At 38.2% G+C, this 19,974-nt stretch overlaps 1 protein-coding gene across 1 annotated transcript in view; it reads right to left on the bottom strand.

The window, feature by feature from the left end:
- LOC139117871 (mucin-22-like) overlaps positions 1-10,817 on the bottom strand; it is a 29,875-nt gene extending 19,058 nt beyond the window's left edge. The window contains exon 1 of the mRNA XM_070681105.1: positions 10,496-10,817. Within this exon, the coding sequence (XP_070537206.1) occupies positions 10,496-10,742 (247 nt within the window). The 5' untranslated portion in view covers positions 10,743-10,817. The remainder of the gene's footprint in view (positions 1-10,495) is intronic.
- Positions 10,818-19,974: the final 9,157 nt, after the last annotated feature.

Genomic DNA, 19,974 nt, shown 5'->3' with positions numbered 1-19,974 from the left:
ACACACATACATACATACATACATACATACATACATACATACATACATACATACATACATACATACATACATACATACATACATACATACATACTACATACATACATACATACATACATACATACATACATACATACATACATACATACATACATACATACATACATACATACATACATACATACATACATACATACATACATACATACATACATACATACATACATACGTTTACATGTAGATACAGGGGAAAACGTAGCCTCGTCTTTCGGTGTGTGGTCACTCAGACTAGAGAAGTATGTGATTTCTTCTTACATTCTCCTTTTATGCTTAGCTGGTACATGTGGAATACGCCCATGTTGATCTCCACAGCTAATTGTTGTACAGGTTGTTCATAATTACACAGAACAAAAGACGACACGATGATTTACAAAGGCTGATAACATCTTGCGTGAGAATCTCTATGGTTGGTGAAGTTCTTTCTTTTTTAAGAATTTGTATAAAATAGAGGTAATTGTCTTTTTGAGTAAATGCATCTTGAAAGAATAGGCTTAAAATTTGTAATTCCCTTACTTCTAACTGAATAGACATTATTCATAGCTTTAAACACGGTCAATCCACAGTGGAGGGACCGTGGCTTGAAAGGACACAACTTCTTGTAATCCATTGAACTGTTAAAAGATACCGTCTTTGTCAAGAATCACAGACGTTAACAGCGATTCTCACATAACACTTTAACTCTGATCTTACTGAGGAGCTGCTCAGCTTGTCCTTATGGTTGCCTGTTTAAAGTGTACGCGACACAAAGTAACAGTTGAGTAAATGACAACCGTACACAAATGTAGCTTCAAACTTTGCATGGAATGTGTTCAGGGAATGTTTAGTTCGTACTCTCAAAGTTTTAAAGTTATTTTTGGTAAACCGATCTTGGGACTTTTTGAACCTCATAAAGAAATTAAAAGTTTTCACCAGCTAATTTTTGTGAAAATCGAAAGTTTAAATATTTCCTCACATATTTAACACAGGGATGTGGCCATTTTTTAAGGTGAAGTATCGGTGAAGTACCCTGTCTAGATATTGCAACGGAGCTATCCTATGGACTGTACTATTATTTGTGTGGGGTGGTCGAACATACAAGCAATTGACTTGATGTGCTAATGTCAAGGGGTTCAAAAATTTTGATATCTCAGAGTCACTTCAGAGACAGATAGTTTGCAATGTAATATGGGGTTATCTCCCACTTAAGTATGGAAGTGGCTATTACATATCCGCTAATTGTATTTTGTTGTGAATTTCTGAGCACGCTGAAGCGTGACATCAACGGAATCCAATTAATTCAGACCAACAAACGGTAATACACATTCAAATCCCTGGAAAATGAAGAATTCGACATTTGTTGCGCGGTAGATGGAGGAACGCTGACCCAAACATAGCCGATTTTATTCCATACGTTCATGAAAAGTTTGGTACGTAAGATCATAGACCTTCCAAAAACAGGGGTCTATTGTAGGAGTAATAAAATAGTCCACACATATCACAGAACATTACAATTTTTCAGAGCTGCAATTTTTAGCTCCCATATATGTATATATATATATATATTTATATATATATATATATATATATATATATATATATATATATATATATATATATATATATATATATATATATGCAAATGGGAGTATTCTTTAAGTGGAAAAATGTCGTCGGTATGTATGTATGTATGTATGTATGTATATATGTATGTATGTATGTATGTATGTATGTATGTATGTATGTATGTATGTATGTATGTATGTATGTATGTATGTATGTATGTATGTATGTATGTATGTATGTATGTATGTATGTATGTATGTATGTATATATGTATGTATGAATGTCTGTCCACATCAAAAACTAAACCGTAGCACCTACTGTCTTAGTATTTGGTGTACAGGTGCACCTAGGGGTGGAAATGTGAATTTGTTCAAATGAACATGTCAGTGCCAAAAATATGCAAATGAGGGGAAAAAAGGAAAAATCCTGCAAATGGCTTAAACTCAGTAAGCATTGGTCAGATTTGGTTGAAACTTGGTATGCAGATTTCTTTAGGTATTCTAAATTATGTGTGCAAAAATTGGGATGAAATTTGCATGTTTGTATTTTTAGGGTATTTTTTCCTTTTTAGTCAAAAAATCTTGTTCTCTGAAATCGCTCGTCTGATTGCTATGAAACTTAATATTCATGTTCCTCAGGATGACCTCAGTCATGCTTGTACAAATTGTATTGATATTGTCATATTTGTAATTTTTGGGCAATTTTCCCAATTTTTGATAAATTTTTTTTTATCCAAAAACTACTGATTTGATAGCTTTGATATTTGGTATACAGGTATCTAAGATTAATCTCAATATAATGTATTGAAGGTATGTTGAAACTGGCAATTTTTTTTTATTTTGGTCAAAAAAATTTTTCTCCTAAAACTTCTGATCTGGTAGCTTTGATATATAGTGTACAAGTTCCTAGGATTTATGTTTATTTGATATATTGTAAATTAGGATGAAATCTGCAATTTTGTATTTTGGGGTGCAATTTTTTTCCATTTTTGGTCATAAAATTTGTTTCTCAAAATTTACCAGTCTGATTGCTTTGATATTTAGTAAACCGGTTTGTTAATAACATATATTGAAATTAAGTTGAAATCCGGAATTTTGAATTTTTGGGGCAACTTTGCGAAACTCTCAGTTTTACTGGGATATCTTTCATTTTATATTTTTAAGATTTTTTTGGGTAATTTTATACCTACTGGAACTAAGAGTATATAATGTGGTGATTTAGTAAGCATTTGATATGGTAAACTGTATTTGGTGTTGAAATGCAGTAAAAAAATCCTGGCAGATTTTGAAAAAATTCCAAACAAATGCCAATAAAAAATTCAGCCAGAGAAGGTTTGACAAAAAGAAAAGGTGGGAGAGTGGGAGAAAAAAGAATGTACAATGGATCGGATAAAAAAGATAATGTACCTCATCGATCTTCCAGACACCGTCCCTTATCAAATGGTCCACCCCGATGTATTTTTGTGCGCAATTAACCATGCAGTGTATTTTAGTTTAAGATGTCAAGTTAGGTAAGGATTTGAAAGGAATAGTCAAGTTCACCACAGTTTAACTAGTTATATCTCTTTTGTCATCATCATTGTGTAATTGGTTAAGTTTGTAAGTTGTTGCAGATGTGGATGCACCAGCTGTTCTGGAAGAAAACAATGTTTACTTTTCCATGTAGGGTTTCTGAGTTGGTGATTGTATGTTGAAATTTCTCCATGTATCTGGTGTATGGGCAAAGTGTAAACATTGGTTGCATGTTATGTATTTCAGTCTATGTCAAATATTGTAAGTGAAAAAATCAAGAACAGTTTGCTGTGTGCTTGTAAAAGATAACATATTTGTCAATACATAAACTGCCTTGCAGATTGATTGTCTTAAAGATTATCACAGAAGTAGAAAAGGAAAAGAAACTAATCAAATTGCTGTAACATATTCACTCAGTGCCTGTATAGGTCTATCATTAACTATTTTATCATTACTTTCAGCTGTTTGTTATATCTTTGCTACTCTCCATGGGCCAAGGCACACTTGGGGTCAATGTCATCACTCTGTGCCAGTCTATGTATGTCAGTCTGTCTGTATATGTATGTCCATGTTTCATACAATTGTTGACTTGTTTTGATAAATATATGGGAGCGAACAGTGATGTTGTCACTATTTTTTACATCTAAAATTTGAATGTAAAATTGCATTACTTATTATGAATTTTTATATTATTATATCTGAAAAAAAATTGTCTTGAGCTGAAAGAAACTGCCTGCATTATATTTTATGAAGGCAATAAAAATTGACTACGACATACAAGAGTTAAAGGTACGTGATATGCTGTGGTGTAAGAGAGACAAATAGTAGTTCTGGTTACTCTCGTGTTACAAGGAGACTTCCAATATTATGGAACATATTACAATTTACGGGCCTTGCGTAACTGTAAGTCTCTGTAGCATTTGGACTACTGATCTAATCAGTTTATTGACTTTAATACAGTTTAGTATTTCATCTAAATCAATACATAAACTTGTGCTGGTGACGTCAGAATCGGAATCAGCTTCTGTGAGGTTAAATTTTAAAGGAGGTACCAAACTCAATGGATATATAATAGACTTGACTTGATTGAGTACGCACGTGTTTCTTGAAAGTTCCTCAAACTTTATACAAATATCATGTCTGAGAACTGAAGCCAAAGTAAAATAATTTCAGAATGGTCTGAGCTCTCCTATGGATTGCTTACTTAGCTTCATCGTACAATGGCTGAAAAGGCCGTAAGACTGAAAGTACGTCAATGGTAGAGTAAAGTGGTGTAGTACAATTGTGTATTGCTGTCAATTTACATAAGATTTTAGCAAATTGGAGGCGATGTGATTTGAGAGCTGGTATTGTCTTCTAGAGACCTAAAAGCCACCGACGACCATCCGACTCACATACAGGCATGTCATCCTTTGGATATTACACGCGTCAATGTCCGAACGAAATCAATCGTAATCGCGCAGCTTTTTTCGGAGTTCAACTCGAAGAAATTGAGCTTTGTCTTATTAAGTTTCATGGTGTTTTTGCTCAAAGGCAGACATTGGTGGTTACATGATAAGTCATATTTCTGGTGAACGTACAGTCTCTCTGAGGGACTTTGATGAATAGTCCATCGAGTGGCCCATCGGGAGAACGCTACCCAGAACAGGTGAACGAAATTATTCTTCCTTTCTGGCGACTCAGCTGGACGTTGATCAGGTGCAGCCAACGGAGCTATTCATCGAAAAAGCTATTCTGGGAGCAATTTTTGAGGGAAGGGGAAATTTTAATTTTGCTAGGGCAGGGGACATATTTTTAGGTGGCAGGGGAGTAAATTTTAGTTTTTTTTATTGGGCAGGGCAGATATTGGTTGATTGTCCTGGGGACAGGGCTTGGCGAAAAACGAGGAGAGGGGAAGCTACTTTAAAAACAGGGACACGGGAATTTCAGCTATGGTGTTTCCGGGGATGGGGACACAGTGCAAGTACTTATACCTTTTAAAGGTTACCCAGACTACTTAGCCTATCGATTGACCCAACATCTCACTCTATGTACTGCGAGATGGAAACCAAATACAAGGCAGTATGTGTCTGCATGGGAATGTTAATTTTCAGGGGAATTTTTTTTCTCAGGGCAGGGGAAAATCGACAGTTTTTTTTTTCATCACAGGGTAGGGTAGCTTCATGTCTGCAGAGGAAATGGAATGACAAAATTTTTAGGTGATTTTTTTCCACGGCAGGGGAAATCAGCAAGTTTTTTTCACCACAGGGCAGGGGAGCTTCAAACTTGCACAGTGGGGAGGGGAAATAGGCAAAAGAATGTGGGGAGCGGGTAAAAATGAATTGAAGTTTGAGTGCGGCAGAGTAAGTCGAAAAATTTTCAGTGGGAGGGCAAATTATGAACAGCTAATTAATTACCCTCTTGACTTAAAATTAGTCAGTTCACATTACTTCTCCTGCACAGTACCATAGTAAGGACCCCTTTAAAAGTGCATTGTTCGCTGGCTGCACCTGGTTGATGCGATTGCGTAACTCAGCGTCGCGCGGCGGGATCGTCTTTGGCTTCTATGTTGAGTAAGGGTGTTGTTGAAAAGCAAACGAAATTCCGAATACAAAATGGCGTCTCCCATTCCTTCTTGATCTGATAAGCTCACATCATTAGATGACTACTACCTTTTCTCTTTGTTAGAGTTTGCTTTTTGTTTGTACAAGGTTAAGGAAGGTCAACAGCCTTTGTTCAGAACTTACGCAATGCATCCAGAGACGTATTGTCATTGTACCCGTATATCGTGAAGCTTGTATCTCCGTGACGTCTAATTAACTGCAATCAGCCAAGCTTCAATCAAAAGAGTATATCTTGGCCGTTTGGTTGGCGCAGTCATGGAAGTAAGAAGACAGATAATTCCTGCAGAAGATGATCGGTATCAGCATCATCGAAGATCAGTGGCCGGTACCTTGTACTGAAATGCTCGACTCCGCATTAGAACCATTTACAAAATTTACTTTCTCCGTACCTGTTCTTTGTACGAGCCCCTATTTTCAACTTTGCATAAATCACACGTAGGACGACATACTCGCTAAAAACCTGTAGACTTTGAATTAAGTGAAGTTACGGGAAAGTAGTTGGGATAATGCAATTTCCATTTTTCAAAACCGGTCTTCTCACCAGAGTATAGCGTTCAGTGGAAAATCCGGACTGGAAAATCTTGTCATTAGTACAAATTCTTCGGATCCGAAACATAGGGCCAATGTCCCTGAAGCTACTACAGACGAGGACAGTATAGCGGACGTACGTAGCATAATACCAGATAAAGTGAGTGCAGAGGTCCTTTGGGTATTCTTATGGCAGAATTGTTTCAGTATGGCTCATACTTACAGACCCCTATATATACAGATATTTATCAATACCCAGCATAGAAAACTTCCGTCTATGCCTACAGTGTCTTTGCCATCTGTCTCTCACACTAGGTGAACACTTAAATAGGCAGTTTGACATAAAATGCTATGAGATTAGTAACTTTTGAGAAACAAAGTTTTTGACCAAAATTGGTAAAAATTGCCTCTAAATTACAAATTGAAGATTTCATCACCATTTCAATATATATTACAATAGGATAACCTCTTGAAATCTGTATATATCAAAGGTATCAGATGAGTAGCTTTTGATAAACAAATTTTTTAACCAAAAAAAGACAAAATTGCCCCCAAAATACAAAAATTGTAGATTTCATCATAATTTGAATATGTTATATTTCGATAACCCTATGAATCTGTATACCAAATATCAAACCTATAAGATAAGTACTTTCTATGAAGGAAAAATTTTGACCATAAATGACAAAAATTGCCTTAAAAATACAAATTTACATATTTCTATACAATTTGAACAACTCTGAAATAGGTCATCCCTATGGATTTATATCACAAATATTAAAGCTGTCTGATCGGCAGTTTTAAAGAACAAGAATTTTAAAGAATTTTTGATCAAAAATGACAATAATCGCCTTAAAAATAAAAATTTCCATATTTCATCACAATTTGAACAAATCTAGGTTAGGTTATCCCCAGGGATACCAATTATCGAAGCTGTCTGACCAGCGATTGTGAAGAAGATTTTTTTACAAAAACGGGTTTTGTGAGCTAATTTGAATATTTTCAACAATATCAAAAAAGGACAAACAGTTTGTCATAATCATATTTTGCATGCACACAATAAATATCAAGTCTATGAGTACTGCGGTTCTCAATATTTGAGTGACAGACGATCATACATACATACAGACAGGCAGACAGACAGACAGACAGACAGACAGACAGACAGACAGACGCCGGACGGATACCCATCCCAATAGCTTCTATAGACTATAGTAGCTAAAAACTGCACCGTGACTCATTAAATTCTTCCAAAGCAGTCAAACTAGTTATCGTTGATGACCCTGCCGAACGTAAGTTATCGACGTATTGATTCGGTGACGGTGTCGTTCAGATATTACGGAGACGTAATGTCATCAAGAATGATTATATCTTTTGAGATAGCTGTCACCAGGACGACGAAATAATAAGCTTTTAACGGTTTATTCATGATGGTTGGTTAAATAGTGTGACAAGTGAACAAAAGAGTCATTCTAATTTGAAGACACCTTGTTTGGAAACTTTCAGACAGAAAGACGATTTAGTGTCTCTAAATGACTATTACAATGTCAGGTTCGCGTCATTATTTCAACCACAAACACAATTACCAAAATACACGTTTGACCTTCAAATATATTCATAATGTGATTCTGAATTCCTTTGCTTGGAATTCGCTTTGAAATATATAATAGAGAAAGGATGCTGGGGATATATAAATGGCAAATATCTGATCGATTGTAGCACGGTTACTCTATTGTGGTAGAGTAACTGTGATTGTCACGGCTGACACGTAATTGAATCCACCAATCTCAAGCTATATGTACGATTCTTCATGTGAATAGTAAAATCAATTACCAAAACATTGGCGCAATTATAAAACATTTCTAAACATACTGTTTGAAATCTTCGGATTTATGCAACGATTTTCTTTAATGCAATTCTTGTGATAAGCAAACGAATAATACCACAGAGCGAAGTCTTAGGCTCTTACATTTATTGACATGCCCTTCGCTTGGAGCCCATATTACAAAACTTCTCATGCACCAAAAGGCAAAGATCTGGGGCATATACCTCACATGCAATGTTTGGCTAGTCACGTGACTAAAAAAATCCCTCCGAATATAGCTCGTATGAAGGTTGGATCCTCCTCAATAATACGTTAAAGGTTATCAATTTGTGGATGCCTAAGCATTAACTGATGTTTATCGCGCACGCTGCGCTTCTGTGCTGTCATTTCGTTACAGTGTTTTCACTGTGTCTATGATCAGCGCGATAAAGCTACCTTCTTTCACTTTTCATTCAATCTGATGCGACTGTTCCCGTACAAGTATGGACTTGTCCACACTTTGGCGTCATTTCAAATGTTTACGGGGATAAATACACAATTCATGACTTTGTACGCTTTGTATATAAGACAAATCACATCTATCTAGTCCGTCTTCTTTAACACACCCATTACAGTTTAGCAGAATACAAGCCGTCCTACCTTCTTTTAATTTTGGCTGACAGCGCATTTTAACAAAAGTCACCACCGGAGACAACCTTTTAAAACCTCATGTGTACCAATCCTTGCCATTAAAGTCTAGTGTATTGAATTCAATTCAATTCAACTAGATGTTACGTGTTATGTGATGAACAATATTTGTTGTACAACGTCTGCAAAAAAGTTGTGTGACGATGGTTTACCTCTATCAGGTCACATAAGATGGTATGCTTGCTCTCTCTCTCTCTCTCTCTCTCTCTCTCTCTCTCTCTCTCTCTCTCTCTCTCTCTCTCTCTCTCTCTCTCTCTCTCTCTCTGCGCACTGTTCTTACGACTCTACGCTGCAATCGAACCTTGAGACACGGAAATGATTATCTTCGGTCAGTCTCCTTACTTTAACTCCGGAACAGACTTAGATCACTGTACATTTTTGTAATCTAATTTAAAGATTTATGTAATGTAAAATCACGATTCGTTCAGCTTCCAAAATGAGACATGATAAAAATATCAAACGCTCTGCGAAAGGTGCTTACTGTCAATTGTCAAAAAATGTCATGAGTCTCCACGTTGCGCTTGAAAGCCGTGGACCGGAAAGTATAATGCTGTTGCCCCTTACATCGAAAGAACAAGCCAAAACCAGGTAGGCTATTCAAACCGAAAGAAGGCAATGCCACTAATACTGTCCTCCCTTTGGTTAAAAGCGTGGCCACAATGAATTTCTAGTCACTTGGTTAACAGCGTGGCCACAATGAATTTCTAGTCACTCGGTAGCAGTAGAATAAAATGGCCAAAATATTTTTTCGAAGCAGAAAAAAAATGATGAAATTCGACTAGGTATTAATAGTTCAAATTAAGAAGTTCTTAATTTTGCTTGAACTCGTCACCTTGAAAGTTGAGTACCCAGCGTGACTATCTGCTAAGCGTCTTTTTGAAAATTTCTGAACGAGTAATATCGAAATGTGCACCGGTATATCCTTATAGAGAAGATCACGTGACAGAGAGAAATTAAAAGAGGGATTTTCATCAACAGGTAAAGATATTTATAAAGGGTAGCCAACCTCACGATGTCGAAAAACAGAGACTTTCAATTCAACTTTTTTGTACCGCTGCTTGAATATTTACCTGCGCTTGTCATAAATTGGCTTATTCAGTAAAAAGGGAAAAACGAAAAGACACACAGACGAAATTTACACGCAGACATACATACACATACACTCACAGTCGTACATAAAATACACACAAAACAGGCAGACGGATAATCAAATACAGACTGGGTTAAAATTTAAACCAAAGTAAAAAATGGCCTGGTTTTCAGTTGACTTGACCTGAACTGGGGTTCACTGAATCGGGAGATAGCCATTAAATTTTAATAGAAATCTCTTTTCCCAAGAATGCTATATATTGATTTTAACGCCATTGAAGGGATAAAATTGAGGCTAGAGCCCTACACATTGCCTGTAGTGGTGGGAAAGTTCCATATGTTGCGTTTGGCGGGATGGAAGCTGTTTAGAAAAAGTTTCACAGCTCTCAATGAGGAGTTATTTCGCCCTTTCCCCTCATTCTAAACCGCGTGGATTCCATCCTATGTGAGATAAGGTTACCCAAAGCGGGTAATATTTTATCATTTGTACAGTGTGATATTGTTAGTACATGTGACATTTCAATACTGACGCACCTGAAAAGACAACTTGCTTGTTTGACCTATCACACTATATTTGGCTTTACAAGCCTGATCAATAAATTAAATAGGTGGCTATAGTTGAAAATGCAAGATAGACTTCAAACTCAAACCTGTTATAGCTCCTGAACCAAGCCCGATGGGTGTGGTCGTCAAAATTTCGGGAAGACATGGAGTGCTCACAACTTTTCCTTGGAAAACAAAAGGCGATGATATCTGTAAATGTCTCTTTAAGTCACTTGGAAGACTACAGTTCCTTGAAGGCATCTTGCCGGGATTCGAAAGTTTGATCCAACCAAAGATAACTGACACAATTACCGAGGCGGTCCATATCGCAGTGAAAGAAAATTTTCTGGCCATTTTACCAGTCAAATCTAACTGTATATTTCTCGTTCACTGGCTCTTCTAAACTTCAAATTTAGTTCTCAGCTGAGAATAGATGATAATGTTGCTTATTCAAAGATGTGTAAATGTAGACTATGATATATTCCGACAGGATGTGAGAGCTCATCGATGTGACGGCACAGCATATTAGTTCTAGTCTTGGCGGTACTGACATGCTGAATGCAGTGTGTTCCAAAGGAACAAACACACATCAGCAATAAGTGGGCGTGGCCAGTTTTAAGAAAGTATAAGCGTAACATAACAGCCGTAGACAATGGATAATTAACATAACAAAAGTAAGACTGGGAACACGACAAGCCGTCGCACCTTTATGTACATATGTAGCCACACTCTTCATGCATGGGAAGTAAAACTCGGTGGCGCATTCTGATACTTCTATTTTATGTTGTTATAGTTATTTGTCATCCGTGCTACTCCTAAACCATCATTTGAACACATTTTCATGCTTGCGTACGGCGGAGGGAACCTGTTTCGTTAGACTTGGTTCAAGTCTGTGATTTGTGAATGTTTGAGTGGAGTGAACGCAATGATTTGTATTCTGCTTTCATGTGAAACGCGCGCGTGAGTGGACGCGATGAGTAGGGTGAACCACGGTCCCTCCAGGAGGGACCGTGGGTGAACGCGATGAGTGGAGTGAACGCTATACAGCGGAGTTTCACCCGGAATCATCCGGCAGAAACTAACTCACTACTGCGCAGACTCAAACGTGACGCATTCAATCGCTCGGAAAACCTGGCGTGAGCTGCCAAATTCCGGATAGGTTTGTACGAAATAGGAGAGACACAAGAGAAACTATTATAAATGATTTTATTTTTTTAAATTCACCGACTTGAACCAAGTCTACTGTTTCGTGTGTGAGTGCGAGGTTATAAGGACGCAGATAAACTGGTACTGTTGGAACACAGTTTAGGATTCAAGTACATCACAACCAGTCTGCATCACACCACATCACGGAGTTATATTCTTTGCCATGTTAGATCATAGACTCCCGAGGGTCTGTGGATAAAGCACACAGCACAGATCACTGCAAATAACTACTCGTTTACGGTAGAAAGGATCACACTGATGGGGAAGAGACGGGTTATGCAATCATCAAACAGGCCTTGACCATAGATTCTGCTTTGTTTGACCGTACTGCATTATTGCAGTGCGTTTTCCGGTCGAAAACTTTAGTGGCTTTCCGTATACGGGATGTTTGTTCGGCCTAAGGCGTTGGTACGCGAGTCACCTTATACCAACTGCAATTACAGTGTTTGCAGCTACCTGCGAGCATTCCTTGCACATACGATAATTGGGCGAGGACTAGACAAAACCTGTACGACTAATGAATGCTAAACTACCAGTCCAAATCTATGGAATAGTTTACATACGGATTAGCGTGTTTTATGTTAACACACATAGTGGTTGATTCAAATCGAAAGTGCTAAAAGTCTCCTCGGGCAAAGTGAATGTACCCCACAGTTATAAAGTCAAAGATTCTGAACCATGCATTTGTGTGCGGACCAACGGTAGACTGCACTATTATTACAATGACGTCATCATCCTTGTTTCACGTCCCTGACAATCACCCTATGATACCGCCACTTACTACCAGTGGTTTAGGATGAATGTATCGCTGATCTGGTAATGTTTTACCTTTTATAGACATATTAAATCCGTTTTATGTCGCATTGTGACACGCTATCACAAAGTGATACCATAGAGGTAGAAGTCTACTTTATACTGATAGGAAGAGTATACGGCAATGTGCTCACTCTATCGTCAGACAATTGCAAGGTTTATCCATTGAGGTATTAGTTTCGTTTCTTCGTTGAGTTCATGGTTTAGCCAATTGATGATGGACGCCCGATAGGTATCAATGAATCACGGGACTGGGCTCACAACCTTGAAAGTGAAATACGGTATATGTATTCAGTAGAGGGCTAATGTGTTTGCAGTGAGAGGGTGACCTCGTACATCGATCGCGAACAGATCAATAGCGCGGTTAAATTAGACGGAATAAAGCTAAACAATGCTAATTTAGGCATACAACAGATCAATAGAGATCATTTTGACCGTTCTAATGCATTGTTGACCAGTTCTGTCAGCGTATACTTCAGCAAAAACGCTATCTTAGTTTACTTTCCACGCCTAAGTTACGATTTTTCACGTTTTCATAGATTTTATCTGTCAATGTTTTACGGATTCCAATCATTCCGATGTCTTTCATATACCGATGTTATACGTATGTCATGATTTCAACTGCACTGCGGAGGACGATGTCGTGAAGCGTACAATCGAAATTCATGCACTTCAGAAAATCCAGAAAGAGTGTCCATTTAACGTTGTTTCATTTATTGCTTGACTTTGACCTGAGCAAAGGTCACACTTTTATCCATGTTCCATCAATTCCCACCAGTGTTGATGGGAAGGGTGACTGTGATCACCACACATCTATAGGAATTTTAAGTTGTCAGTGCTTTGGATAATACATAAGATCTATCTCCCAATGCTGGTAAGAAAACAGTAAATTTGTTGCTGCACTCTTACACAAGTAATCGAATTATTTTGTACACAAGCAATAAAAATAAACCTGAAACGATTTCCTGAATATGCGCATTATGCTACTTGACCAAAAAAGATCGTTTCTGGTCACCACGCACGTCATTTCAGAACCTGCGCGTCATGTCATTTTTATGGGGGGGGGGGAATTATATACTCACCAGTACAGCTATCCTTGATATCCCTGTTTGCATGTCCAAAATCACTAAAAGAAAACGGAAATATTATGCAGCCAGTGATAAAAGACAATAACTGTTGCATCAATAGTGCCAAACCCAGCATTGTTAGGATTAAAAAAAGAAAAGCAAAACAGAAAGAAAAGAAAACTGCGTCACCGCATCACTTTTGCTGAATGTCAAGGACCAGAAACTGTTTTTTTTTGGCCATAACTTACTCTTTTACACTCATTGCTACTTCGTTTAAAGCTCATAAAGCAGCCAGTATTATATGGCTTGACACTCAAACGATGGCATGGTATCAGCCTTATCGATATCGATAAGCTTTCTTGCCAGTAGTTAGCGGGAATTAAATATAATATAAGCGGCTCAGTACACAAAAGCTTGTCTTCCAGAAGCGCGAGACAGGTAGCCAGTAAACTTTGGTGCATGCGACAAACGATAGCTGAAAATTTGTGAAAACAAATGTTACAGACTAATTGAGCGCTATTGGCGCTATTTCGACCAATCGTTGCCACATACACCGACCTGAGAGACAGACTGACCGTGACTTGTTGACAGGAATACAGAAACCATTTCCGCTCAGATGTGCGATCTGGCGGCCGAATGAGGAGACGACTTGAAAGGTTGTCTCATTATTCTCAACAAAAAGTGGACGCCAGATTAGACTGATTGTTAAACACACAAGAATAAAAAAGAAGGGATATGTCCGAATGAATAACATTCAGCCACAAAGTTCAGACTTGAATCTTTGTTCATGATTCGGAAATAATGTGAATTGTAATTATCTTGGCCTCTACATAACAAACAAAATTTGAAAGCTATCGGACAACGATTGGCGAGAAACTAATTTACACAGAAATGAACCCCGAAAATATAAAATATGCAAATTCAGTAACAAATTTGAAGAAATTGTAATTTAGACATCTGTCAGAAAATATCACTTAACATGTCAGACCATTATTGTCAGAGAAATAATGTTCACAATTTTGATGGTCACTGATGAAATACAAGCTAAGCCTCCTATACACTGAAACTCTCAATGTCACTGAGCTGATACAAGCAAGAGAATAACGTAATCAAGTTTGAACTTCGGATGAAGAAAGAGATCATTTCGTAAGAAGTACGGACAGTATCTGAGATGTGTTTCAAAATTTAAGGTGTACGTCCTCTGACTTTTAAGAGTAAGAGGACGTCCAGAAAAAAAGCTGACAACCCAAAATCTGTAATTATTTATGTATGTGTACAAGCAGATCCATCGAATGTCTGTGATGCGATGCTTTGTACAACACAACAAATCAGTTTAGAATGTCTATGAGTCAGAGATATATGTTCAGTGGTCATATGGAATTACTTTCATCGATTTAGAAAGCTACAGCTACTGCTTGTCAACGTAGAAATCTTATTTTCATGAGATATACTATAAAGACCTGACACCCCCTCCCCCAAGTATGTAAATTTCTGATGACGTGTCTCCGTCAAAATGGATAGGTCGATAGTGAACTTCTGCATATATTTCCTTCTGTTAGCAGTACTGTCGAGACGCACATTACCCTCCTGCAGCGGGTTGTTTGCTTAAAAATAGTACTTGAATCTTTAGAGTTGCTATTGCGAAGGAAATAGGGTCGGTAGACTTTAATATGTAAAGTCGATTTGTCAGAAACTCGCTTTCGTTAGTTTGCCGAAGATATCGTCGTACACAGCGCTATCATAATTTTTTAGTGTCATTTTGCGCGGCACCTTTGAAGGGAAAGAAGCTATTGCTCACGTAAATGCAGAAAGACTTGTTAATCAGAGATCGTCCATTGAATTTTTTGGACTTTGTCAGTGTTCAGAGCATCTAATTATTCTTTCGTGTCAGAAATGTCCTTACGTTAAGGGTTCACTTGCATGTCACCACCGTGATGTCACCACAGTCCCTCTATCAGAGGGACTGTGATGTCACGGTAGAACGCTAGGTGTCCCGCTCACATGCAGCGCCTGCAGCGACTTCTTTCCGAACAGTCGATCGTGTGGTGGCGCATGACAAGGCCAGCGCTGCTTGAAGTTATTCAAACCCCCAATAAATTCCTTTCGACTCACGGTACATGTTGTTCCAAAGTAGCATTTCTCTTCACGTTCAGTTGTCTTTTCCTCGTTCTCGTAGAGTGCATTTACTACCGACACTCTGTAATGAGGCCTGTATCTCAATCTTATTTTTCAATTCTCCTCTTATTTATCGCACTTATTACTTAGCTGCAGTACAATTACTGTAGCTCATGGTTTTGCCTAGGTTTGTTGGTCGGACCGCAAAACCAGACGTTCAACCCATAATCAAAAGCTAAATCTAAGATACTGTACTGCAGCTATTTATTACCCTGACCCACATAACCTGCCAATGATGTACGTTGTTACGTGCAGAGAAAACGAACAAAAGGGTGAACTCAGCAGTTAACGTTTAACAAAATTTATTACAAAAATAAAACTAATTGCTAAGTCAGGGATAGAGTACAAGCTTTAAAAGTGTACAGACTACTTATCTCAGCTGGGACGGCAAAGCTCCAGTCTCAGAGTTGTAACAGTCAGTCGGATGAATGAACAGTCCTTCGGCTTGCAGGCTTGTAGTTGCACAAAGTCCACAGTATAAATCCAGCGTTGGCAGTGAAGGTCTTGAAAAGTCTTGAGAATGACTACTGCTGGAGTTTAGTAACACACAAGAGACACGATCCCAAAGTCTGACTGGAAGCTGTGCACGTCCCTTTTATAGGCATATAAGAACAATCTAGAACTTTTATTGACATGCTAATTACTGTTCTAAAATTATCTCTCTTACACAACTAATCAACTTTCCAGAACATTCCAAACATGACTAATTGAATTCAAGGTTGTGAGGTCATCAAGGGCAGTGACCTTGAGAATGTTCTAGACTAATTGAACTCAGGTCATGATGAGTGTGGGGGAAATGACCTACATAACACACCCCCTCTTCAAAAAAAGAAAATTTTTCAAAGAAAAATCTTTCTTTTACAAATGTAATCTTGAAAAAGATTTAAGTACTCAAAATTTTTTTACTCTAAAGTAAAATTTCGTGAAAGTGAACAACAATAAACTCTAAATACGAGAGAGACAGTCTGCAATTAAATTGTCTCTGCCTTTGATATGTCTAATATCAAGATTAAACTCCTGTAACATTAAACTCCATCTTAGCAATCTCTGATTTTTGCCTTTAAATTTCTGCAGAAAAACAAGAGGGTTGTGATCAATATAAACCACTATTGGCTGATTTGAAGAAGTAACATAAACTTCAAAATGCTGTAAAGCTAATATCAAAGATAAACACTCTTTTTCAATTGTAGAGTAGTTTCTCTGGGATTTGTTAAATTTGCGTGAAAAATAGCAAACAGGATGATCTACACCATGACTATCCTCTTGCAATAAAACAGCACCAGCAGCCGTATCACTAGCATCTACAGCTAATTTGAATGGCAAAGTGAAATCTGGTGCAGACAACACTGGGGCACTTTGCAGTATGGCTTTAAGTGTATCAAATGCCTGTTGGCATTGCTCTGACCAAACAAACTTTACTTTCTTTTTAAGTAAGTTAGTCAAAGGCTCAGTAATTGTGGAGAAATTTGGACAGAATTTTCTGTAGTAACCAGCCATACCGAGAAAGCGCATCAGTTGTCGTTTGCAGTTTGGTATGGGAAAACTTGAAATGGCACTGATTTTGGCATCAACAGGTTTTACCTCACCCTGTCCTACAGTATGTCCGAGGTAAGTTACCCTTGCCCAACCAAACTCAGATTTGGCAAGGTTGACAGTCAACATGGCTTTACTCAGTCTCTCAAAGAACTTCCGCATGAGCTTGATGTGTTCCTCCCAGGTGTCACTATACAGGACGACGTCGTCAACGTAAGGCTGCACATCCGTCTAGCCCGGATATGACGTCGTTGATCATCCGTTGGAACGTTGCCGGAGAGTTCTTCATTCCGAATGGCATCACCTTGTACTGGAATAATCCGTCTGGTGTAACAAAGGCGGATATTTCACGAGAACGATCCGTCAGAGGGACTTGCCAAAATCCCTTCAGTAGGTCAAATTTCGTCACATACTTGGCTTTTCCCACTCGGTCGATGCAGTCATCAATCCTCGGGATTGGGAAAGTGTCTGTCTTTGTTAAAGTGTTGACCTTCCTAAAGTCCGTGCACATACGATAACTGTGATCTGATTTGGGAACAAGTATGCACGGCGAACTCCAGTTACTTTTACTGGGTTCAATAAAGTCATTGTCCAGCAGGTATTTGACTTCTTCCTGGAGATATTTCGCTTTTGTTGGATTCAGTCTGTATGGATGTTGTTTTACAGGCTTACTGTCCCCAACATCAACGTCGTGATAGATGACGTTCGTCCTCGTTGGAACATCTTGAAACAGGTGTTTATATTCGTGGAGCAGTTCTTTCACCTGTTGTTGTTGTTCTGGCTGGAGGTGTGCCAACTTTGTAGACTCCAGCTTCTCCAGGATTTCTGAGTTCTGAAGCTTGACCGAGCCCAGCTTTGAGTTTAGAGTATTTTCACTCAAGTCAGTTTCAGTATCACTATCTTCATAATGGTTTGAACTGACTGCACTGACAGGCTGAGTTATAGTAGGATTATCCCTATCCAAATATGGCTTAAGCATATTTATGTGACATAGCTGTTTTTGTTTTCGCCTGTCAGGTGTTATTATGATGTAATTTAAATCACTCAATTTCTTATCAATTAGGTATGGCCCAAAGTAACGAGCATGGAGTGGTTTGCCAGGAACCGGAAGTAGAACAAGAACTTTTTGACCTGGTTCAAACTTCCGTTTTGAGGTGCTTTTATCATATCTGGTTTTCATTGACTGCTGAGATGACTCAAGATTTTCTCTGGCTAATTCACATGCTTTAGAGAGTTTTGTACGAAAATCTGACACATATTGCAAAATATTCAGACAATCATCGTCGTCAGACAGGAATTTCTCTTTAACGAGCTTAAGTGGGCCACGGACTGTATGTCCAAATACAAGCTCAAATGGGCTAAAACCAAGAGACTCTTGAATTGACTCTCTAACAGCAAAGAGCAGAAAATGAATTCCTTCATCCCACTGCTTCTCTGTGTCAAAACAGTAGGTCCTAATCATGTTTTTCAAAGTTTGATGAAATCGCTCAAGAGCACCCTGACTTTCTGGATGATAGGCGGATGACCTATACTGTTTAATGCCTAGCTGATCCATTACTTGTGGAAAATTCCAGACATAAAGTTGGAGCCTTGATCGGACTGGACACATTTAGGGAGGCCAAATAAAGTGAAAAATTTGACTAAAGCTTTCACTATAGTCTTTGTCTTTATATTTCTCAGTGGTATGGCTTCTGGGAACCGAGTTGATGTACACATTATTGTCAGCATGTACTCATTTCCTGATCTTGTTTTTGGTAGGGGCCCAACACAGTCTATTAGTATCCTACTAAATGGTTCTTGAAATGCAGGAATTGGTTGTAAAGGGGCCTTTGGAATGGTCTGATTTGGCTTTCCTACCATTTGACATGTGTGACAAGTTTTACAGAAATGTGCTACATCCTGCCTGAGATTAGGCCAATAAAAGTGACTGAGAATTTTATGATAAGTTTTCCTTACTCCCAAATGACCAGCCCAGGGCGTTTCATGGGCCAGGCGCAATTTTCAGCACGATAGGGCTTTGGAACCACAATTTGATGTTTTATAGCCCAGTCGTCATCAACCAAGACATCTGGAGGTCTCCATTTACGCATGAGAATACCAGATTTTGTATAATAGGAAACAGAGCTATCTGAAGTTTTACCTTCATCATCTACTCTGTCAAACAAAGACAAAATATCTGGGTCTTTGTGTTGTTCTGCAATGAGATTTGATCTAGAAAATGTCTGACTTTGGTCAGCAGAAGTTTTACTGGAAGTTTCAAATCCACGAGGGATAACGGAATGCTCCGTGTCAAACACCTGACTGAGAAAGGTGTCATTAGTCAACATCTGTGACATTATTTTTGAGAGTATTTTGATTCTCAGAAGTTTTCTTTGACATGGCTCGAGTAATGGCACATGAAGGAAATAAATCGGGTATCTCTTGTTCAATTGGCTCTGGATCCTGATCTAAACTAGGATTATCAGTCACAAGTGGATTAGTAATGACCTTGTCCCCAGCAAGGTCGTTTCCAAGAAGAAGGTGAATCCCTTCAAAAGGCAAAAAAGGCCTAATACCTAAAGCCACAGGTCCAGAAACAAAGTCCGAAGACAAATAGACATTATGGAGAGGAACAGGAATAAAGTCATTGCAATCTACCCCCTTAATAAGAACTTTAGAACCTGAAATGACTTTTCAGAAAACGGCAGGGTATCTGCCAACAAAAGAGACTGGGAAGCCCCGGTATCTCTTAAAATTTTGACAGGGGTAGCGGAAGAAAATCACTAGAAAGTGATATAAAACCATCATGAATA

The sequence above is a fragment of the Ptychodera flava genome, chromosome 18 (genome assembly GCF_041260155.1).
Source record: "Ptychodera flava strain L36383 chromosome 18, AS_Pfla_20210202, whole genome shotgun sequence".
NCBI classification, from domain to species: Eukaryota; Metazoa; Hemichordata; class Enteropneusta; family Ptychoderidae; genus Ptychodera; species Ptychodera flava.
The sequence above is the reverse complement of the archived record's forward strand: the minus strand, read 5'-3'. Positions and strand labels throughout refer to the sequence as shown.